At 39.0% G+C, this 25757-nt stretch overlaps 1 protein-coding gene across 4 annotated transcripts in view; it reads left to right on the top strand.

Annotated features, from left to right (window-relative positions):
• Positions 1-24065, top strand: part of ALG11 (ALG11 alpha-1,2-mannosyltransferase) — a 47674-nt gene extending 23609 nt beyond the window's left edge. For 3 of the 4 annotated variants that reach the window (XM_085860672.1, XM_085860673.1, XM_085860671.1), the window contains exon 6: positions 23109-24065. In XM_085860672.1, coding sequence (XP_085716798.1) covers positions 23109-23611 — 503 coding nt within the window. In that variant the 3' untranslated portion in view covers positions 23612-24065. Of the gene's footprint in view, positions 1-369; positions 8745-23108 lie in introns of those variants that run through there. The other variant, XM_085860674.1, reaches the window with a different exon arrangement.
• Positions 24066-25757: the final 1692 nt, after the last annotated feature.

Here is a 25757-nt window from a genome sequence, read left to right as displayed (position 1 = left end):
TTGCTATATCACGGGTGATAAAGGTTGTGGTCAAGTTTCATCGAAATTGTGTGTGGTTTCGGAGAAGAAAAGGAATACATATTTTGGGGGGGTAAAACCCCTTACACCCCCTTAGACCCCTGTTTTTTAATGTCATGAACAAACTTTGCGACATCATGGTTGTTGAAGGTTGTGGTGAAGTTTCATCGGACTTGTATGTGTAGTTTCTGAGAAGAGAGCAAATCCCTATTTTGGGGGGCAACCCCCGTAAATCCCCTTTGGGCACGATTTTATTTACTTATTTTATTTTTAATGCCATGAACAAACTTGTAATACACGGTGATGAACATTGTGGTAAAGTTTCATCAAAATCATATGTGTAAATTTCAGAGAAGTTTCACGTAGATGTGGATGGACGGACAGACAGACTGGCAACGCGCCATCCCATAAGCTCCCTGGAACTGTATTCCAGGTGAGCGAACAATTCTACAAATTTCAGAAAATTAACTAAAAATACAAAACTGGAATATCTTGGTTGGATAAGTGTTCACCCCCCTTATAATAGCAATTGTAAATTAGCTCAGGTGTAACCAATCACCTTAAAGTTAACCAATACACCAAGTTAATAGGTCTCCATCTGTGTTAAATTGTTGTGATTCTGATTCTTTCAGAATAAAATCAGCTGTTCCTGTAGATTTCCTCTGCTGGGTAGTGCATTTCACAGCAAAGACTCAACCATGAACACGAAGGAGCTTTGAGAAGACCTCTGGGATAAAGTTGTGGAAGGGCACAGATTAGGGCATGGGTATAAAAATATTTCAAAGGCTTTGAATATCCCTTGGAGAACAGTCAACACAATCCATTAATAAGTGGAAGGCATATGGTACTACCAAGACCCTGCTTAGATCAGGCTGTCCCTCCAAACTGGATGACCAAGCAAGGAGGAGACTGATCAGAGAGGCCAACAAGAGGCCAATGGCAATTTTGAAAGAGCAACTTCTCTTTATGGCAAAGACTGGTCACTGTGTGGATGTGACAATATCCAAAGCACTCCACAAGTCTGTCCTGTATGGAAGGGTGACAAGAAGGAAGCCATGACTCAAAAAACAGCCCACCTTGAGTTCTATTTGAGGTTTGCAAAAAAAAAAACACTCCAGAGATTCTGAAGCTATGTGGAAAAAAGTTTTGTGGTCCGACAAAACCAAGATGGAACTTTTTGGTCTAAATGCAAAATGGTACATTTGGCATAAATGGAACACAGCACATCAGCCAAAGAACACCATCCCTACTGTGAGCATATTGGTGGCAGCCTCTTGTTATGGGGATGTTTCTCATCAGGGACTGTGACACTTGTCAGAATAGAAGGGAAAATGGATGGAGCAAAATGCAGAAAAATCCGAGGAGAAAACTTGCTGCCCTCTGCAAGAAAGCTGATATTGGGACGGAAATTCACCTTTCAGCATGACCACAACCTGAAGCACACAGCCAAAGCTACACTGGAATGTTTAAGGAACAAAAAGATAAATGTCCTTGAATGGTCCAGTCACAGCCCCGACCTAAATCCAATCGTAAATCTGTGGCATGATTTAAAGATTGCTGTCCATCAACACTCCCCATGCAACTTGACTGAGCTTGAACAGTTTTGTACAGAAGAATGGGAAAATATTGCCCAATCATGGTGTGCAAAGTTCGTGGAGACCTATCCCAACAGACACAGCTCTAATTGCTGTCAAACGTGCTTCCACCAAAGTTTAACTCAGGGGTGTGGACACTTAACCAACCAAGGTATTGTAGTTTTGTATTTTTAATTAATTTTCTGAAATTTGGAAAATTTGGTTTTCATTTGGAAGTTGTGGGTTATGATGTGTAAATAAAGGTGGAAAAGGTCTGATTTAGTGTAATTTAATTTAATTAAAAAAATGCAGGCACAGTGGATGATAAATGGGGTTTCAGGGATGCCCATTCAAATGAATGGGGGGCAAAGGGAAAAACTTTCTGATCCAAGCCCCAAAAGCTCAAAATCGGAGACTCATTTTCTCCCCACCTTGCTCCTTCCCTCCCATACAAGCAAATGTAAAATTGAGACTCCTTTCCTCCCCCTCCCACACAAGCAAATGTAAAATTGAGACTATGAAGGATTGAGACTGATTAAAGCACTTCTTCCCTTTCATATTTTCATTCCACTCAGAGTGAACCAACAAATATTTGTCCATGTTCTACTTCAGGGAATAACCGAATTTTCTTTTAACATTCATTTCCATCGAGTATATTCACAAAGAATAACTTGGAACTTGGTTCTTGGTTTAAGTGTCTTTGTTGTGCATAAATTAAATGATAAACTTCTCTTAATGTTCTTATTTGACCACCTCCTGAGCCACACATTATTTTGGGATTGTCGTAAATTGTTTTTCCATTGTTCAATTGATAACCATCAAAGTTTTCAGTCCATTCAGGGATATATATTTTTTTCTTTACATCCTCCAACTTATTTGTAATTAAATTTATCCGCTTATTTGTTTTATCTACTTTTACCTCGGTTATTTCTTCAATAAGACTTATTTGATAATTCTCACATTATTTATGTTTCCCATTTAAATACCAAGGCTGATTACATCTCCACTCTTTGGTTTGGTTATTGCTTGGTTCTATCATTTATAAATCAGTAAAAAGATGGTGGTAGCCTGTTAAAATTCCCAACCCAATATCTTAACACTTGTACTTATAACCATAAGGGAGACAATTTATTCCATTCTCTAAAATATATCTTTTATCATCAAAAGCTCCCAATGCTTTCTTATTTATCTCTTCTGTATATCATTTATGTTTATAACTTCTTATTGTATTCATTTTTCTGTACTCTTCCTTCTTTAAGGTTAAACAGTTGTAATAATGTTTAAAGTTTATTGTTTCCTTGATTATATTTGTCTTTATTCCATTTCGCTTCTTAGCACACCTTTCAATGTTATTATTATCGATATACGTAAAAGCATAAGACTTTGATCTCAATCCTATAAATTCAATCATGACCTTCTCACCCAATTCATCTTTAAACTTACCAATAACCTTTATATTCTTTGATGAAAACAACACATCACCTGACTTGTAATTACTTGCATCATATATTATATATCAATCATATCCTCATATACTCACTCACAAATGCATATATTTTCTCCTCACAAATATGACAGATACTGTTCTTTCTAAATTTCTTTTTCTCTCCCTTTGTTAATGACATTGGTTTACACTTTACAGGTTTTAACCATTATTTCTCTTCATCCTATACAGTCTTTTTCCAATCGTCTTTCAAACTCCTCTGAGGCATCTTCTCCTCTATAAAGTTCTAACTTGTATTCATCACCAACAGATGATTGGATATAATAACAGAAACCACAAGGAGTATGTTTTTGATATTTATTTGTGTATGATTTATTTGGATTTGGGGAAACAGTATCTATCTTTTCAAGGATACTTTCAAAATCAGCATATATCACAAACGGATGTTTTGTAGATTTGTTAAAATCTTTGAGTGATATGTTTAAACCTGCTTTTGGTAAATTGATTACAGTTGATTTATGATTACTACAATATTTTGAATGTTCATTTAATCATTCTTTTGTGTGAAAGGAGTTGAGACATCTCTTATAAAGATATGTTTTACATTTTCTCTTGTATAGTTGTGATTTGGTTAATCTTGATAAATTTATGATGAAAGCATAATGTGATTTTTCCTTTGAAGTAAAGTAGAGAAGGTCAATGTGTGTTTCATCATTTTTATAGTTGTTTGAAATTTTTAATATCTGAACTTTGTATCCGTTAATCCATATACATTAACAGATAGATTCTTCATTTTCTCAAATTTTGGAATATCTCTCAATTACATTCTTCTTCTTCTTTCGGCTGCTCCCGTTAGGGGTCGCCACAGCGGATCATCCGTGATGATCCGCATAATGATTTGGCACAGGTTTTATGCTGGATGCCTTTCCTGACGCAACCCTGGTCGCCTCTTACGACACAGGGATACATATCTCTCAATGACATTGGAAACTTTAAATCTTTAACATTTAATGTATTCTTGTATTTCTTATAATGTTCAACCCTTTCAGGTTTCCATTGTGGAGGATGTAAGTGAGCAAGAACAGACCATAGAAAACATTTATTATCTTTATTTTGAATATTAACAACCACTTTCTTAAGTTTGATCTCTTTTGGTAAATCAATATAAGAAGAAGCTTGAAGAGGATCTGATTCTAAGATGTGTACATCTAAAAAGATTATTTTTCTAATAGCAAATCCATTACCTACTACAGTGTTATCAACATCTTGTTCTTGTTTCTGGAGTTCATCGTAAACATCACATCTTACAAAATCTTGAAATGATGAGATAAAGTGAGGGTTTGTCCTCGTATAGGGAATAGTTTCATCACCTTCTCTTACCATATTCAATTTTACTCCCATATAAAACTTAAAAGTTTTAATTTCACTTAATGTGTTTTTAATTATAGTTTCAATACTTTGTTTAACCATATCAACAGCTTCAATGATTGAAGATGGTCCAGGGTCTTGAAAGCGAAACAATCTTATTTTTATATGCCCTTTGAATGCCCCATCAGTGCTTTCAATGGAGAATTGAGCTTCCCTTTCTTCGTTGTTCTTGTGTTTGCGTGATTGAAGGTGTTTATTATAATTTTAAAAAAGAATATCATTTTCACATCTATCACAATGTTTTGTTTCTTGGTCAAGTGGAGATATTTGTCTGAAAAGATTGAATGTGTGTTTGTTGGTTTGAAAGTGTTTTTTATAACATTTATATTCATGATTACAAACATCGCAGTACGTTGTATTCACCATATTGTTGCGAATTCGCGCCCACCGGCGTGCGAGCGGCCACGTAACTCGAATCGCGGCACGTCGCCCACCGGACGGACAATTCTGTCGTGACCCTCTCGGACTAACGCTGGGAACTAGTCACGGGTGGGCCTTTCGGCCTCACCACGATCGTGCCAATCGGCCCCACGCGTGGGATAGGGTTGTTCGCCAAATTCGACCTACCTAAGTACCCACACGGAGGGTAGACCGGACGATCGTACCTCGCCGCAGGTCGACTCCGGACACGGGCCACTTAAGCGAACCGTTCCGTACTGTCGGGATAACCGAGCGGTGTTATCGTCGACCTTGACGGTTCCGATTAATTATCGGGCGTATTAAGCCCACTACGAACCCTTTACGTGAAGCAAGATGGAGATTCAATTAAAGAAAAGACGAAGCGAAACGGGAAAAACAGTTCAACATAAGGCACATTTATTCCGCGGCAAACGGAAAGCACACATATACAATTACAATTACAATAATTATGCACCAAAAGCAGATGTTACAAAAGAAACACAACAATGCAGATCTACTACCGACTACGCGAGCACACGGCAACACTTACACAGTTTTACTTTACAGACGGCGCCGACAACACATATACTCAAAAGCAAAAGAAAAGGGCCACCCTCAAAGTCAAGGGGGCAGACGGGGCCTGTGGGCCGCGAGACCGGGTGGAGCCTACCCGTGTTTTGTGATGAGCCGCAAATGTGGCGGCGGTGCCCCGACTCCGCGCTCCTTCGCAGGTTTCGTTGGCACTGCTTGGAGTGGGGTGGGAACGGGGCCCCTTTTCGCACTATCTCAGCGTGGGGGGGGGGAAGGGGGGAATTGTTGATGCTCTGGGGAAAGAGGATAGCTGGCTTGCTTGGGTCCCGCGACGAGCGACTCCGCTGCGACCTCTTCGCCGACCACCGTCTTCCTTGCCTCGGACCCGAGGTATCCGGTCCCCTCCGCAATTCTTCTCAGCCGACTGCCTCCAACCCTTCTCCAACTCAAACTCCAACTCCTCTCCAACTCCGACTGCCTCCAACTGCTTCCGACCCAAAACTGACTAAATTCGCCCCATGCTCGGCGCTTTATAGTACGGCAGGAGAACACATATGCAAATTTCTGAATCAGAACATGCTCGGGGGTGGAGCCACGCTCGCCCATTGGATGGAGAAAAAGGGGCGTGAATCTCCCCTGATCCTCGAATTTGCATATATCGATTCTACTCCGACACGCCTGGAGGCGGGGCCAAATCGCCCCGCGCTTGCTGATTGGACGGATCAGAAGTGGGCGTGTATCATTCCTGATCCGACTTCTCCTCGGAAAGGCCGCACTTTGTACCCGCGGCTCGGCGCGCGCCCTGTACGAGTCCAGGACAGCCTGACGCTCGGTGCCCACAAGCGGCACGGGAATGGCCACAGAAGGAGAGGCGAAGGTGGTGGAGGGTTTAAAGTGGTGGTCCATGGCCATGGCGACGTTTGGAATGGCGGTGATGCGATGTTTGCGGGAGCGAGTTGTGAAGGTAAAGGTCGTGGCTGTTGGTGTTGTTGTTGTGAAGCGGCGTTGCGGTTGGTGGTTGTTGTGTGATGGCGGTTGAGACGTGGTTGGTTCAAAATAAAGATAGAACAGAAAAACGGCTATCTTAAAGGGTCGCAGCCCGAATGAATCACATTTATTCCCTCTAAACAATGTGTTTGGGGCTAACTACACATGTACTTACAGAGATATCTCACCTACGGGACCTGAATGGTGGTTTGCGAATTTCCTCAACCGCAACAATATTTATATAACAAAACTTTGCTTAAAATAAAATTTTCTTGATGAAAATTCCATTTAATTTATAGGTGAATCTGCTTAAAACCATTTTATCTTCCAACTTTTTTTCACTTAATAAATACAATCAAGACACAAAAGACAAGTTTCAATCAATCTCTTCATTTGTAAAAGATAGTGAGAAATATGTCAAGGATGTAAAATTGAATAAAGATAAATAAAACAATTATGGTGAATAATACGATTTCTTCAATTTCCTTCAGTGGAAGGGCTTTTAGTATATCTGGAAGAACATCAATTAAAGTAGCTCTAACAAAAGTTTCTCCTCTCCTTCTGGCAATATATTCAAAACTAGAAAAAGCAATGAAACAAGAAAAAGTATCAAAAAAGAAAAACCTCATGGATGAATCTTTAGAAAGAAAAGATATGACCATCTGTAATATGCAAGGAGAAATTTGTATTTTTTTTCAACCACCCTAAAGATGTAAATCCTGATGAAATAAAGGATGTTAATATATCAGGTGAAATGACATTTCGTTCAATAGTAGTTAAGGACCATTTCAAAATTATCTTTCATATAAAAAAAATATAGTAGTTGAATCTGTTAATGAAAAAAAGTATATAGATATAGATGGTAATGTTTTTTTTTTACTAATTAAATATGAGTCATTATTCAACTAAAGATTTTGAAGATTATGAGAGTGATGATAGTACCTATTGCAACAGAAGACAGTTATGATACCGAGAGTTTGTGTTCAAACGATAGTTATGAAAGTAGTTTTATAGATGATTGTGAAAGCACCAATGAAAATACCGAAGATGAATTTTATTTGCAGTAAAGCTTTACTTTATAAATATGAATAGTTTACTCGATTTTGAGCCTCTTGAATCTCCTGATTCTCCACATGACAAATGTGAGAATTGTCCTGCGTGTGAAAGACGGGGATTAAACACAGAGTCAAAAGCCTATAAACAATGTATGTTCTGTGATTATCTTCTCATTAATGGTAATAAAAAATATAAAAAGGAATATAATTATTTGAGATTTACACCAAAAATGAATTGCTTTGCAAGATTGATTCGAGATATGAATGTAAAGTATGAGGGTGATAATACACCTTTTCTTACAAGAGAAGAGACTGAACAAATGACGACCATGTTCCGTGGATTGATGATTTATGTTATTAACGATTGTCATTTTCAGGGAAATATCAACACAAGATATTGTATAAATAAAATAATGGATTATCTTGAAATTAAACCAGAACTTCAGATGAAACATAGTTTCCAAAAAAGCCAATAAAAAAATTAAATAACCTGTTTTCCAAATATATAAATGAATGATTTTTTTACCCATTTTGGAAAATACGATAAAATTTAACAACCATAAAAATCTTCCAAATTAATTAAGATGACTCATAGTTTGTTCAAGCGGATGTGGAAAAACCTGCTTACTTTTAAAGATGTGCCTTACTCCCAACTTTTTAGATTATGATAAGTTAATAATATTCACAAAGTCGAGTTTTCAACCTGAGTATCAACTACTCGCACAAGGTTTTAATGCTGGTCTTCAAAAAGAAGATATAATCGGTTTATTTAAACTTCAAAACAAAGTAAATGATTTCAACATTGAAGATATAATGCAACTATTTTGTGATACACAGAGATATAAAAAGAAATCAAAGCCGATAACTTGTATTCTTAGTGATAATACGGATGATATACCTTCTCCCCAAGATTTGGATAAATCAAAAAAGAACCTCGTTATCTTTGATGCTTGTGTTAATGAGAGAAACCAAACGGTAATGGACAGATACTACACAAGAGGGAGACATTTATCTTCATCAATCATACTTTCAACTCTCTCGGCGCTCCAGAACAAACAATGATAATACTTTTATTTTATTCAAGTTAAATTCAATAGATATAAAAAGATTTTGGAGAGATAATTGTTATACATTATGTAGTAAAAAGTAATTTGGGGATTATATGAAGCACACGACTGAAAAATATAAATATAAATATATTGTTGTGAAACAAGATGAGATATTAAGGGATATATTCTTTATTTTATATACAATTACATTAATTAATGTTAGGGTCATATAAATGACGACTATTATTATAAATCTTGTGGGTAAATCTGCTTCTGGAAAAAAAACTTTCATAAATCAAGGTTCTTGTGTCGTACAAATGAGAATATTTTAAATTTGCTTAAAAAACACCCCGTGATACGCATTGTATCTACAACAACTAGAGCAATAAGACCTGGAGGATTACAAAGTGAAGATTATTACTATTGTGGATTTGGAAAGCTATCGCACTCAACATTCAGGTCCTTTAGCTCGGTTATATCGGTAAGTACATGTTGCCAGTTAGGGTCCCGACCCTGGTCTAATGGGTAATTAAATGTTCCTGCGCTGTGAAGTTGTTTTAATAGTTAGATTTTCTTTTCGTAATTTTTTACACCACCAACTACATCATCGACTCCACCGCCGACGGCACCGCATCGCCCTCACCTTCGCTTCACTCCTGTCACCATGCGGTCTGAGGAGAGGCCGTATGCGGAGCCACAAACACCCCCCCCGCCCCCCCGCTGGAGACTCTGCCCAAGGGAGGGAGTGCCCCGTCCACCGCGCGCCTGTCCAATCGGGTGTGGACGAGGAGTCACATGGGGCCTCCGGTCCAATGGGAGGGCGAGTGGGGAGGAGCGAAGGTTCATTGAGTGGGAGGGGGGAGATAGAAGGTGTGTTCTGAGGAGGGGAAGGTGTTTCCTGAGTCAGCTGGGTTTTTTTCCTATGGATGAGGAGTTTTAAAAGAGCGTACACGAAAGCGCAGTTCTGAGGAGATTTCGTAGTCGTTCGTTCGCTGTTTGTTTCTCCCGTTTTTCTTCTCTGCCTGGCTCATCACTTTGGCTTCTGGGGCGACCTCGTCCTGGCCCCAGGGCTTCGCGTCCTCTCCTCCCGCCTGGCTGTGACGGCGACACCAGTCTCACAACCAGGGGACGTCCAGCTGCGCGCTCCTGACCAGGTCAGCTAGCCTGACCCTCAGCCCGACTGTCCTCTGGCTGGAGGTCCCATTAAAGACCCAGGGGGTCCATTTCTGCTGGGTGTGTGTGTGTGTGTCTGTGTGTGGGCCCCGTCTAATAAGTAGTGAACTGTATAAATGCCTGTGCTGTATAAAGCTTTTTATTCGGTATAAATCTTCCCTTATGTGCTCCCTAACAATTCCCTCATAATTTGTAAAATAAATCCCAATTGTTAAAAGTACTCAGCTCGTCGTGTCGTTTCCTTCGTTGGCTGAACATGTCATGCAATAGAGGGATTAGTGGGCCATTGCCAGAGTCCCAAAATAATTGGGCCGGCGGAATTCGGCGATATCACCGCATGGCATTCGCATACGGAACGAGCCGCTTAAGCGGCTCGCTTCCGAACGAGTTCCGCCAAGGGTGAAGTACCCCGGTAGCTGGATCACCTGGGTACTTAGGTAATTTGAAGTTGGCAATTAACCCTACCCCACGTGATCTCCCCATTGGCGTATTTCGGTCCTAAAACTACCAGGACCCGTCGACCCGGGCTAACCCGGGCCGGCGATCTGTAAATTCCAGGCGATCGAGCCGAGACGGCCCCACTGCTTGATCGAGGGTCGTGCTCGTGGCGACGCGCCGGCGGGAAACCTCAACACTATATTTCAGTGGAGGAACATATGCGGTTGAGGAATGAAGGTCAAATATTTGAGGGGGTTTTTCTTGGTACAACAAAATATTCACATTGTAAGAGTGAGTTAAAGAAACTAAAATCTGGTGGTCTTGGGATATTAGAAACTAATCCAGAAGGAATGAGACAAATTATTAAACATCTGAGTGATAATGGGGTAAAGATTTTATCATTCGGTTTTGATGTTGATGAAGAAACTCAACGCAAATGTATGAAAAGCAGAAGTACAAGTATTAGTGAAGAAGAAATTGCAACTCGTATTAATGTTAATAAAGAATTTGATGAAATATTTAAAGAAATGGATTTATTTGAACACATCAACTTTAATGATGAAGAAAAGGAAAATTTCCTTGTTGACCTTTATAATTCAGTGAATATTTTCCAATAAATAAATGGATGCAAGAGAAAGAGCAAGAAGATTTAAGGAGCATCAAGAGTTGGTTTCAAAAGTTGTAAAACAACAGGAAGACATAAAGAAGAAACGCAGACAGAAACTAACGGGTGAAGAAGCATTTGAAAGAAAACAAGAGAAATTTTTTAAACCACTTTTAAAAACGTCCCAAGAAAAAATTATAGATGCTTCCACAGTTCCCACAATGGAATATACTCCTAAAAATACTTCAAATGTTAAAAGATTTCAGGCAAATGACGGAGAAAGAATTACAATATGATGATGGATTATTTCAACAACTGGAAAAGATTAATCAACCCCATGATTATATTGTGAAGGTTCTTCAAAACAATGAATATTCAGCGGATTCAAAAACCAAAGCAGGATTCATTCGACCAGAACAACCAGCAATATTTCATCCTGTTCAAGAAAAGGGATTGATATTTAATGATGAATTCAGGTTCTTGAGTTCTGCTCAACCCCCTGTTAAACTAACTCTGAGATTAATGTTTCTTCAAACAAAAGATGGAAAACAAGGTTCAACTGTGAGGGATGAATCAAAGTATTTTGATCAACCATTGGATATGAAAAATAAGGATGATAGAATATATATTGATCTGCTGGACTCTCTTAATTTTTGGGTTAGTGTATCTGGTAAAAGTAGGAAGAATGAGAAGGAGAAACACATTATTCAGGCTTTAAGTAGGCTTGGTTCAGGTGTTGGTTTTCTTCCAAATGACCCATCACAATTAGTTAATAGACTGTTATTGCTGTTAGGTAGTAAGAAGGCTGGAAATAACAATTGTTTTAATGAAGCATCAGCGATTTTGGACCAGCTGATGAACATGAAAATAATTAATAAATGTCAATACAAAGACATTTTATCCCATATTAAATAAGATGAGAAGCACAATCCTTCGTTTTAATTTCACAACAAGTGACCACACATCTTCATTTCCATACCCACGACAATTTGACGCAACAAAAGAATATGAGGCGTCTTTATTGTCCATGGAAACTTATAATACCTTGTTTAATATCACCGACAAATATGACAAGTTTAGTTATAATCCGGGAAGTGGATACAAAACGATAACATTTTCACCGGAGCATATGAGATTTCTCAAATATCTTCCGAAATTACTCGCTTTATGAAAGAACAGGGTGATGAACCAAAAAATATTGTTATAGATATTCAAAAACATACTTCAAAATCAACGATTCAACTTATAAATAACAAGGTTGATTTCACAATTGATAATTCATTTAGAGAGTTATTGGGTTTCTCCTCAAAAAAATTGAAACTAATGGGACGTTTTACAGTGATAATGTCGTTCAAATATCCTCAGGCATAAATTCGGTATTAATTCACTGTGATTTGATTGATGGCACTTATAGTGATGGAATAAGAACAAATACAATATTTTCATTAAGCGCATACTCAACCCCAATTGCTTATAAATACATTGTGGAACCCAAAAATCTGGTTTATCTACCTGTTTCAGGAAAAACCATAAACAGAGTAAATTTTAGGATAAATGACCAAGATAATCGCATGATTTCTTTGAATGGAGAAATTATATCCATCAGAATTCACCGACGTGAAGTTTTCCAATAAATAAATACGATGGTTATTCTGAGGAACACGAGTTGGGGAAAATATAAAACAATGACAGGGGATGGGATGTTCCTTTCCCCATACTACAAGGGTGAAGGTATGTATCCTGGTTGAGGATACTATAAACCTAAGAGACAAAGGGGTGTCAGACATCAATTTTGAGGAGATGGGATAATTGATACTCTAATGGGTATAGGTTCAACTATTCTTAAACATAAAGACTTCATTGGTTAAACTGCTTCTGCTGTGGGAAATGTAGTGGGTGCTATGAAGAGTATAAAAGATACCCAAAAGGAATCTCATAAATTGCAAGGCATAAGAGAAATTAAGAAAGGCAAAACTCTGTTGTCTCCCCAAGAACGACAGAAAATAATTCAAATACTTGGGTCAGGGTTTCAAAAGTTTTAACATCATTTTTCCGAAATAAATACATGTATGGAAGCAATTGATAATATCTATGATTTGGATGATACCATTGTCATCTCAAACGCTACTAAAAAAGAAGACGACTTCAAGGTAAATGCAATAATTGTAACAGACTGGAATACAAATGGAACAAAAAGTTTTGAAATAAATAATCAACAAACTTATTTGAATCAAGCCGAAAGTTTCTTGTTGTGTAAATTTACATTCACTAAGGCTGCGAATCCCACAAACGCTACACTCGTAAATGAGTTCTTCTGGAAAATGTTTGGTAATGTTTGTTTATATATTGGAACACAAGAAGTTTAAGCGGTTGATTATGTCTCTGCTACATCTGAAATGATGAAATTTACACTACATTAATTTTGTGATAGAATGGGAAAGGCGGCTGTTGAATGTTTTATTCCTGATATGGCAACGGGAACAAACATGACCCTGGATATAGTCAAATAAAAGGAATGTATAATGATGATACAAAAGCAGGTAATAGTTTAACTGTGGCAGTTCCTCTTAAAGGTATATTTGGATTTTGGGATCATGATAAAGTTCTGTATGGTCTGAAAATTAAATTTCAACTGCAAAGGAATGATAATGAAAATAGATTGCTTTTTGGTGTGGCTTATGCTTTTGCTGCTCAGAATAAATTTCCAATTGATGAAATTAGTTGGTGTATTAGTGAATATACTCCTCATCTTAAAACAGAAGAGATGTTGCATAGAAGACTTAACTCAAAGAAACCACTCAATGTATCATACCTCAAAAGAAGATGCCAACGCGTTAAACTGAAACAAACCACTTCCACATGGAATTTGGGTGTTCTGGAAGGAAAGCCACGATATCTGTGGCTGATTAAAAAAAAAACACATGGTGATACTGCTACTGATAAGAATGATGCGTTGAGTGATAATGCGAAGGTGAAACAACTTCACGCTTCTCAAGATGGAACATTTTATCCATGAGATAGATTGGAAATTTATTGGGAAAAAATGATTCTGCTGAAGCATACAAGTCTTACCAAAAGGTGTGTGAAAGCAATGGAAATAAAGAACCCATTTTTGATATGACAGCATTTAAAAGTCTGCATACAATCTGTGCGATTTACCTGAGTGCTCAAAAGGAAACTATAAAGTCTAATCGTTGATACTTCCCGATACATTGAAAGAGGAGAGAGTGAAGAAGTTGATGCATATTGATTGCTTTTGGAAGAAACAGAATTACATATTAATACAGATAATGGTGTTATGATTGGTCTCGCATAATGTTTTTGATAAATAAATGAGTCGTGAAGTGCCAATTGGGGTATATGTTAATCAAATCAATCTTCATAAACTATCATCTTGTTTTCAAAATCAAAACCCTTGCATGATTAACATAAACACAATTCAGAGAAAAGGAGCAGTAAGAATTGATGTTTTGCTCACAAGAGAACAGGTGAAAATGTTGAATGATACTGGCTCACTTAAAATTAAAATGTCAAAACCAATGTTGAAGAAATATTCAATAAAAGAGATGAGTGGAGGATTTCTCCCATTTCTAATTCCTTTATTTGCTGGTTTAAGTGCGACTGGAGCATTGACGGGTGGTATTTCAGCAGCGGTGAAAACTGTCAACAAAAGGAAGGCTCAACTCCGGGCTCAAAAATAATTGGAAAGACATAACAAAGAGTTGGAGAAACAAATTGGTGGAAGTGGTATAATTGTAGATTTTGCTGAAAAACTTGAAAGTCTGCCTGATAAAGCGAGATTGTTAGTTGGAGGTATGCTTTCTTCTATCGCACAAGCAGGAGTAAAATTAACTAAAAGGGGTAATGGATGATATCTTTCTCATAAATACATGAGCATTGAGGAGTGGTTTAAAGAATTTGGAAAGAATACAACATCAAATTTAGAACTTATCAAATATTGTAAAAAATTAAAAATTCATAATGTGGTTATTTGTATGAGAGATTAATTAACAAATGTGTCTGAACATGCAAAGAATATTATTATGAACTTAGAAGATAATAATGGAAACGGTTCTCAATGGGTTTGTATTTTTAATAGTCAAGACAAATATTATTTTGATAGTTATGGTCTTTCACCACCTGTTAAGGTAATAAAATTCTTTCAGAATGGTGTTTATCAAACATTTCAAGTCCAATAATTAAATTCCAAGTGTTGTGGTCAATTATGTCTCTATGTGGTATTTCAACTCAACAAAAATAAATTTTTTAATGACATTATTTTTAATCTAATATAAATGACTTATGTTGGAAAAGATGGTTCTATCTTTGGTGTATCCCAAGAACTGGATATTGATTTATCAAATTATTACACAAAGGCACAGGCTGAATGACAGAAATATAGTATAGCAAAAAATATTAATATGGAAAATGCTTATAAATTAATAGATTATAATAATTATCCAAGCCCGACTGACGTGAATGACTTGGTGAGATTAAGTGATTTATCACAATATATATCCTTAAATAAAATGGCTGTGTATTCCAAAGATACAGAAGTGTTGATTTTATCTCCAGGTCATACAGAATTCACAATTCCAATTGAAATAAAATTTTATCAAGAAGGGTGTTTCGTTTGTATGAGAATAGAACAATGGGGATAAAATATGATTGATTTAGGGTATAATTGGTCACTTAACATTAACCTAGAAGACCTGGAACAATTAAATCAGTCTCGTGAGGAAGAATATTCACCACTTGGTGCCGAGAATGAGTTTTGTGGAAGCATGATTAGCAAACAACAAATAAAATAATTTAATCAGGGTAAAATCAATAATGTTTTTGCCATAGTTTATATCATGCAAACACAAAGAACAGGATTATATATAATAAGTAAGGGAATACAAACTGATTTATCTCTGGGAAGATGTGGAGGTATTTCCTGTCATAATAATCTGTCATATATTTCTGATACATAAATGACAGCAAGAAGGCTTCAAGAAAATTATCATTTCTGTGTCCAAGCATACCTTCAAGAAAAGGGTATTCGGTATTTTAATAAATATGTTCTACAACATAAGAATGAGGTATTTTCGATAAAAGATTGTCTTTATACTGATGTTAATAAACCAACAACTTTGGATTGAACTTAAATGTACTATATAAATGGCAGTCCTTCTGTCTGTGTCTGTCTGTCTGTCTGTCTGTCTGTTTTTTTTGTGACGAATAAGCTCCTAGACCAGTGAAGCGATCTTGATGAAACTTTACACATATATAGAACTAACATTCAGCTCCAGGATGCGCTAAGTGGCTCTCCAAAAAAATGAAAAAAAATATATTTAAAATAAAAAAATATATATATATATATATATATAAATAAAATAACTAAAATTTCCATTAGAAAAAAAAATGGCTTTTGAATCGTGCGCCGGCGTATTAATCATAACAAAAGGCTTCATGGTTAAAAACGCTAGGGTTTTTTGAAATACAAAATGTTTGTATTCGTTGACTTTTTAAACATACACATTCTCCTCCTGTTATTTGAATTCTCGAACTGCACTCGCACGGCAACAGCTAACTGCTGATCGATCTGCTCATGAAAGAGCCAGGCATGCGGAGTCAGCTGCAGAGAGAGAGAGAGAGAGAGAGAGAGAGAGAGAGAGAGAGAGAGAGAGGTAGAGAGAGAGGTAGAGAGAGAGGTAGAGAGAGAGAGAGAGAGAGAGAGAGAGAGAGAGAGAGAGAGAGAGAGAGAGAGAGAGAGAGAGAGAGAGAGAGAGAGAGAGAGAGAGAGAGAGAGGGAGAGAGAGAGAGAGATGGAGAGAGAGAGAGAGATGGAGAGAGAGAGAGAGATGGAGAGAGAGAGAGAGATGGAGAGAGAGAGAGAGATGAAGAGAGATAGAGAGAGATGGAGATGGAGATGGAGAGTCGTCTTACTGCTGATATATCTGCTCATATATATATATATATATATATATATATATATATATATATATATATATATATATATATATATATTTGAAAGTGTGTATGTGTGTGTTTGTCTGTGACCTATGCACGCGAAAAGTACTGGACTGATCTTCACCAAACTTCACATGCTGACAGAACATGTACCCGGGAGTGTCCCGATGTAAAAGAATTGTACTTCCGACTTGTGGTTTCTGAATTATGACGTCATCACCTTATTTCGTAACGTTGATTTTTCAAGTTCAGCCGATTGACATGGGGCCAACGCCATTTGCAATAGAATGAAAAAATAATGCTACAATCAATTGAAGACAATGACTTCCGACTTCCCGGTTTCCGAATTATGACGTCATCACCTGATTGCGTAACATAATTTTTTCAAGTTCAGCCGATTGACATGGGACCAACGGAATTTGCGAGAGAATGAGAATTAATTGTCACAAATGATGACATGAAACCAGCCTCACATTGTTGAGGCATTATGGTTTTTTTTATCTGATGCGGCAATAAATCTTAACATTTTTTAACTCGAGTCTTCTGCATATAAAACATGGCGGGGAAAATATAATATTATAGTGGTAATGAAAAAAAAATAAAAATGGTGGCAGCCTCTACAATTTTACAATTAACTGTGACATATACTCCTTCAGACCCGCCGTCATCCACGGGATTCCTGTGCGGAGCATGGGTATCCCTGCTAGTGTTAAATAATGAAAGAATTTTAAAGTTAAGAAAACACAAGGCTTTTAGAAAATCAGAAGAAATTTTATTGGTTTCCTGTTGTAAAAAAACATTATTTTGGACACAGGAATATCAAGTAATCCAGATGAATATATGTATGATATTCTCTGGAGTGAAAGTGGGCAAGGATAGTAAGGGATGAGGAAGGAGCTGAAGAAACTGAGAAAGAAGAGAGAGAAGGAGGAGAGGGAGAAGAGAGAGGAGGAGAGGGAGAGGGAGGGAAGAGAGAATAAATAAATATAAAAATATGGAAACCAGTGAGATTATAAAAAAGATCAAAGGTATTACAGAAAATAAATCAATCTCAATGCACCGAGGAGGAAAACAAAGAATTGGCAAGTCTATTACAAATATATGCGTCAAGACTATTAAAATCGGTTTCTGGGAGAATATTTAAACAAGGAAGTGGAGATAAAGGAGAGAAAGAAGGAAAAGATTATATTATTGATGATGTTGGTGTAATTGATTTTGATGAAATTTTTACATTTTTTTTTTTTCAATAAATGGAGGAGAGAGTGAAGACATTTCGAAGGATTCTTTATGTTTTAAAAATTAAGATTCAAATGTGCATGTTGGAAATGAAAAAGGTTTTCGCACTCTGTAGGAATTTTTCTCATAAATAAAAGTTATTGTCTGAAATGTAAAAAGAAAATCAAGAATAAAAATATCTCGTATGTTAAAAGTAAAAATAATAGGGTTATACAAAAAGGTACATGTTGGGTGTGTGGCTCAAAAAAGAGTGAATTCATTTCCAAACACAAATGAGGGGGAGATATACAAAAGTTTTTATCAGGAAAAAAATTTACAACAACTGGAATACCAGGGTAATTACATCTACCAGGATATTCTTTCTGTGGTCCAGGTACAAACTTGAATAAAAGATTAGATGATGCTGACAATCCTAAACCGTGGAGCAACCCCATCAATAGGGTTTATGAAGTGTGTATGAGGCACGATATTGATTATGGAAATAGCACAACGTTGGAAGAAAAACACGAAGCCGATAGAGAAATGTTGTATAATTTGTCTCCGATACAAAATCCAACCTTGAGAGAAAAAGTTGATCGGTTCATCATGAAGAAGATGATCAGTGCTAAATTGAAACTTGGGCTTGGAAATTCAAAAAACTTATAGGCTCTAATGATGTCATTAAGATTGAAGAGCAATTAGCTGATGAATTACATAAACCAATAATCACAAAGTCACAAACCAATAATCACAATAATCACAAATCACAAATCACAAAATAATCCCAATTCCATAGAAGGAAGGTTTATTCCAAGGAAGTTGATTATATCTGGCCCGCTGATTTGATTGAACTCAATAATGATAAGGGATACAAGTATGCTTTAACCGTTATTGATTTGAGGAGTATATATGCGTGGGTTGTCCCTTTGAAAAACAAAACAGGTAATACTCTTATGTTAGCTTTCCAATAGATATTCAATAAAAGCAAGAGAAAACCTAAAAAAAAATTGTGGACTGATGAGGGTAAAGAGTTCTACAACAAAACATTTATGAATTTTCTTTAAAATAACAACATTACATTATACAGCACCTTTAATGAAGGAAAAGTGGTTGTTATTGAGTGCTTTAATCGCACTTTAAAAGAGAGCCTATATAAAAAAATTCACTCAACTCGGTTCTCAACAATGGTTATCTTTAATTCAGGACATTGTAGATAAGTACAACGACACGATTCATACCTCAACGAAAACTAAGCCATCAGAAACATTTACAAAACTAAAATATGAAAAAGAAATTAATGTCAGAAAGCCTAAGTTCAAAGTTGGTGATATAGTAAGAATATACAGGTGGAAATCTAATTTTGAAAAAGGTTACACCAAGCGATGGACAAATGAACTTTTTAAAATTGTTGATGTCGTCGGTCCAGTTCCTTGGACTTACAAATTATGTGATTTAAAGGGGGCAGAGATTTTAGGTTAATTTTCTTCACAGGAATTACAAAAGACAAAGATAAATTGAAAAAAAAACCGTTGGACTTACAAATTATGTGATTTAAATGGGTGAGAGATTTTAGGTTCATTTTATTCACAGGAATTACAAAAGACAAAGATAAATTGAAAATTTATTTTTTGACTCCACCCCTTTTTAACTCCATCCACACAAGCCACACCCACATAAGCCACATCCATGCAAACCCCACCCACGCAAACCCCACCCACGCAAACCCCACCCACGCAAACCCCACCCACGCAAACCCCACCCGCGCAAACCCCACCCACGCAAACCCCACGCATGCAAACCCCACCCACAAAAGCCACGTCCACATCCACATCCATTATATCCACATAATTAGTGATTAGCTTATTAGTTCCCACGCACAACATGTTTATTTAATTTTCAAAAATTGCTCCACCCACACAAACCCCATACACACAAGCTCCACCCGCACAAGGCCCACCCACCCACACAAGCCCCACCAACACAGGCCCCACCCACCCACATAAGCCCCACCCACACAAGCCCCACCCCCTGTGCGCCCCCACCTTTGACCCACCACCCCCTCATCCCACCCCCACCCTTCCGCACACACACACACACACACGGGGAGGGGAGAATGATGAGGGGGTGGTGGGTCGTTTGGGGAGCGCACCGATCCCCCCCCCAACCCTAACCCTCCCCCAACCCCCCAACCCTAACCCTCCTCCAACCCCCCAACCCTAACCCTCCTCCAACCCCCCAACCCTAACCCTCCTCCAACCCCCCAACCCTAACCCTCCTCCAACCCCCCAACCCTAACCCTCCTCCAACCCCCCAACCCTAACCCTCCTCCAACCCCCCCAACCCTAACCCTCCTCCAACCCCCCAACCCTAACCCTCCTCCAACCCCCTCCAAGCCTCGTGCGGGACGCGCGCTGAGCCGCGGGTGCAAAAAGCGGCCTTTCCGAGGAAAGGTCGGATCAGGAATGATACACGCCCACTTCCGATCCCTCCAATCATTAAGCGCGGAGCGATTTGGCCCCGCCTCCAGGCGCGTCGGAGTAGAATCGATATATGCAAATTCGAGGATCAGGTGAGGTTCACGCCAACTTTTCCTCCGTCCAATGGGCGAGCGTGGCTCCGCCCCCGAGCTCATCCTGATCCGGAAATTTGCATATGGATTCTCCTGCCGTACTATAAAGCGCCGAGCGCGGGGAGAATTCAATCAGTTTCTGTTTCGGGCTCGGGCGAGTTGGAGAGGTGTGGCAGCAGCAGTCAAGACGGGTCTGGAGGAGAGTCGGTCTGTCGGGGTTCGGAGTCTGTCGGGGAGCTGCAGAGAGGGGAAGCCGGGAACGCGGTCGAGGTCGCAGTGGAGTCGCTCGTCGCGGGACCCAAGCAAGCCAGCTATCCTCTTTCCCCAGAGCATCAACAACCTCCCGTTTCCCCCCGCGCTGAGATAGTGCGAAAAGGGGGCCTGTTCCCACCCCATTCCAAGCAGTGCCAACAAAACCCGCGGAGGAGCGCGGAGTCGGGGCACCGCCGCGACATTTGCGGCTCATCACAAGACGGGTAGGCTCCACGCGGTCTCGCGCCCCAGGCCCCGTCTGCCCCCTTGTATTTGAGGGTGGCCCTTTTTCTTTTGCTTTTGAGTATATGTGTTGTCGGCGCCGTCTGTAAAGTAAAACTGTGTAAGTGTTGCCGTGTGCTCGCGTAGTCGGTAGTAGATCTGCATTGTTGTGTTCCTTTTGTTACATTTGCTTTTGGTGCATAATTGTTGTAATTGTAATATGTGTGCTTTCCGTTTGCCGCGGAATAAATGTGCTTTATGTTGAACTGTTTTTCCCGTTTCACTTCGTCTTTTCTTTAATTGAATCTCCATCTTACTTCACGTAAAGGGTTGGTAGTGGGCTAAATACGCCCGATAATTAATCGGAACCGTCGAGGTTGACGATAACACCGCTCGGTTATCCCGATAGTACGGAACGGGTCGCTTAAAGTGGCCTGTGTCCGAAGTCGACCTGCGGCGAGGTGCGATCGCCCGGTCTACCCTCCGTGTGGGTACTTAGGTAGGTCGAATTTGGCGAACAACCCTATCCCACGCGGGGGGCCAATTGGCACGATCGTGGTGAAGCCGAAAGGCCCACCCGTGACTTCCCGGCGTTAGTCTGAGAGGGTCACGACGGAATTGTCCGTCCGGTGGGCGACGTGCCGCGATTCGAGTTACGTGGCCGCTCGCACGCCGGCGGGCGGGAATTCGCAACAATATTCTGTTCAAAACAAAGAGGGAAGAACAATTAGGGTATATAAAGATGATTATATTATGATATTAATAGAATATTAAATGTAACATTTACCTCCAGAAGATTAAGTTGTGTGTTTGGTTCATCCAGACAGGTGTTTAAACTGAAGAAAAAAAAATAATGAGTCAACACTCAAGAGACATAGAGACTTAGAGACATAGAGACATAGGGACATAGGGACATAGGGAGACACAGACACAGACATGCACGCACATATGCACACACATACATGTATAAACACACACACACACAGGGATAATTTCTCTCCTTTGACTCGACTCATTCAAGATCAGTACAGAGGATGTGAGAGAATTTCTTTCCACCCAACAAAAATGTCATTCAATTCTCTTCTGAACGATTGAATGTCTTTTAGGAAGTCATTCATTTTTGCCACTCGTCATGATATGCAAATGCCTCCTCTTCTAGATCAGTTATCAACGATGTTCTTATTGGGGACACCCTGTTAGAAAAAGACATACAATAATTATTGGTTGTATAGTGATTTAATTCTGTATAGAACAATAAATAATGAATATATGAAATTCAATATAAAACAAGGATCTCACCTTTCATCTTGTGAAAACGATTAATCTGCAAGATTGTAGTAATAATCTGAGCACTCCATATTCGAAATAACACGCACTCGGCAAGTTGGTTTAAATAGGTAAGTTGATGACGTCAATGAAATGTGAAAACAATGGGTTTTTTCAGGGTGTGTCTCACATCGGAAATGAGTCGCATTTTTGCTTCGGGCGAGGGAACTTGGCTGACTCCAGACTGACTCATTTTAAAACAGCTTGCTTCAAATGATTTTGAGCATTTCTGCACAACAAAGACACTTAAACCAAGAACCAAGTTCCAAGTTATTCTTTGTGAATATACTCGATGGAAATGAATGTTATAAGAACGTTAAGTTATTCCCTGAAGTAGAACATGGACAAATATTCGTTGGTTCGCTGTTTGAGTTGAATGAAAATATGAAAGGGAAGAAGTGTTTTAATCAGCAAGTCTCAATTTTACATTTGCTTGCATGGGAGGTAAGGGGATAGGTGGGGAGAAAATGAGTCACCTATTTTGGGCTTTTGGGGCTTGGGCCAGAAAGTTTTTCCTTTTTTCCCCATTCATTTGAATGGGCGTCCCAGAAAACCCCATTTATCATCTTCTAGGCATGCATGCATGTACGTACGCAGCTGAATGCCTAACACAGCTTTTTGCTTTATGAGCACAGAGTAACAACAAGCGCACACAAGTGCTCACCCACACATGTACAACATCAGATCACGTGTCAGTAAAAACAAAAAATAGCAGAGCACCCCATCAATGATGTGATTTGACGTTTATTTTGCTTTTAAAAAATAAAAAATGCACTCCTCCATTTGAGCTGGAGCACCAACTCGATGTTGATGACAACAAACCACACACACATACCTCATTTTTTCTGTACTGCTTTTTTTTTTTGCAGGTGTGGTGGAGTGCATGGCAGCAGGTGCGATTGTTCTCGCACACAACTCTGGGGGACCCAAGTTAGACATCGTTCTCTCAGATGATGATGTTGATGAAGAGGAGAATGAAATGAGTGAAGGTAGTATACACAAAGAGAGATGTTCACAGGGCCAGATCACAAGCAGTGTTGTGCGTGAAGCAGATTTAATCAGACACGAGGGATCCAAACCAATAGAGAACGCCGGCGGCAGTACGTTTAAAAGCACCGATGGTTATGGACTCAGCAAATCCACACATATTCAAGGCCATCACAAGACGAGGACCAACATCAGTCGAGGAGCCACAGGATTCTTAGCGTCTGATGAGCAAAGTTTTGCTTTGGCTCTTGCACGGATTTTCAATCTGACTCAGGCAGAGCGTATGTCTCTGCGGCGTAGGGCAAGACGAAGAGCGCTTCGTTTTTCCGATGATTGCTTTGAGAAAACATTCCTTGAAGGTTTTTCTCAGCTAATGGAATCCTAATAGTTTTGTCATGAGTTCAAGCCAATCATCCTGGCAGCTTTTTCCTCCCTCCTCCCTCACCCCCCTGCCCACTTCATCCCTCCCCCTCATCCCCCACTTTTCCCCTGTCCCCCACCCCTATCTGTCATGCTGTTTTAAATCTGAGAGGGGAGACTTTCTGTCATTGCCCAGATTGTTGGTGAGGTTGTGAAATGCTGTATGGAGTTTAAATCATGTTTGTTGATAAATTATTGATAAAAACTGTCTCTTCCTGCCCTGGAAAATACTTCGTTACAATGAAATGAATAATCCATTTCAAATTGGGTTAAAGGTCATACTGTCCCTTGTTTTTGAGTCCGTTAAATATTTTGTGGCTGAAATAGAAATGTTTTCCAAATAAGCAACACGATTATTCATTCAAAAATCTTGATAATGACAATAACTATCAAATAAGTGTTCCTTTCATCATCATCATCATACAAAAATACGCAATTTGGTGTCTGACCGCGATACTTTTGGAGTCTACATTCGGTCGTTACTTATCCAAACTCAGCCAAATTTGCGATGAGGACGAGGGGTCACACGACAGAGGTTGTAGTGACTTAATCTGCCCCCCCCCCCCTTTTCAAGGGGGTTTCTGCCTTGGATAAACTCCCAAGTTAAGGTGTATAAACCGCTAATCGGGGTGTTTTGTGGGGCACACGCACACCTTCCGGAAGTAGAAATAATTAAAACCACAAACTATTCAGTCAGTTCTGTCTAACGTACGATTTACCTTTTTAAAGTCGCTACCGTTGTTTAACACTATTGAAAGGAAACCTGACGTCTTTGAGGCATTCAATGCTTATCGACTTGCTTAGCCTCTCGGTTGACCGCTGGCTCAAACCACAATGATCTTTAGCTAATACACGTGTTTAAATGAGTCTTTACGCATTAATGATTTATCCCATTGCCTGTCCAAATTTTCTAGCCGTCAGATGATAGACTGTATACGGATCGTTTATAACTTATAACTTGGGGCCTCATATGTGATTTCTCCCATCCATAACTTCAAGTGTGACATGTGATATTGCTCCCGACACTTACGGTCCAATTGTGACCTTTATTTGATGTGTAACCCCATTCATCACGGTTGCTAGCATTGTTTAATACTCACCTGAGGGGAATTTGGAGAATATTGGACGTATACATGTATATTTACACATGGTCGGTGTATAGGCCAAGAGTCGCTGGTCCACACACCTGCAGGAAGCAAAATATATTATAACCACAAATTAATTCTGTCTGATGATAGCAACTTAATTTGCTCCAATCCACCAGTGATTTTGTGTGAAGGTGCATAAATAGCTTAGCATATCTTTTTTTCTCTCTTTTTTTTTGGTGAAGGCCTTCTTCTGACTATTTATACCAGTGATCTTCACTATTTTTTAGAGAAGGGCCTCTTTTGCCAATAAGGCATCAGTTGTGAGAACCACCACACCGCCTGCAGGACTCCATAATGGCTGCTATTAGGCCCTGCCCTCATGTACTCTTTCGTCTTAATTGTGGTTAACTGAGCTGCGTGCATAATTGTTTGTATTCTGTCATCTACTGATGTAGTTATGTTACTTTTATGCTTCATGTTGGAACACTCATTTGAAACAATTAGGTCGATTTGATGGCATTTATGACAGATTATTACCTCCGCCACCGAAGGTGAAGGAGGTTATGTTTTCACCCCTTTCTCTCTGTCTGTTTGTGTACAGGATATCTCAAAAAGTTGTGGATGGATCCGGATGAAATTTTGTGTACAGGTTGGGTGTGTGACAAGGACGACCTGAATAGATTTTGGTGGAGATCCAGATCCGGATCTGGCTACTAGAATTTTTAAAGTGATTCTTCACCATTGAGAGATCGGGCGAAACCGATATATACCACGATATCTTGAAAAGTTGTGGACGGATTCGGATGAAACGTGGTGGACAGGTTGGGTGTGTCGCAAGGACAACCTGATTCGAAATTGGTGAAGATCCAAATCCGGATACGAGATGTTTTTAATTTTTACAGTGATTCTTCACCATTGACATAGGGCCAAAAACGATACAGTACTGTGTAGCATGATATTTCAAAAATGTATTGGGCTTGCTATGTTATCGTGGATCAGGCTTTATGTGGCGGAGGTATGCGC

Source organism: Eptatretus burgeri, chromosome 16 (genome assembly GCF_056783735.1).
Source record: "Eptatretus burgeri isolate ZD-2024b chromosome 16, Ebu_testis_v1, whole genome shotgun sequence".
Taxonomy (NCBI): domain Eukaryota; kingdom Metazoa; phylum Chordata; class Myxini; order Myxiniformes; family Myxinidae; genus Eptatretus; species Eptatretus burgeri.
Note: the sequence above shows the minus strand (reverse complement) of the source record. Positions and strands in the feature narration are given on the sequence as shown.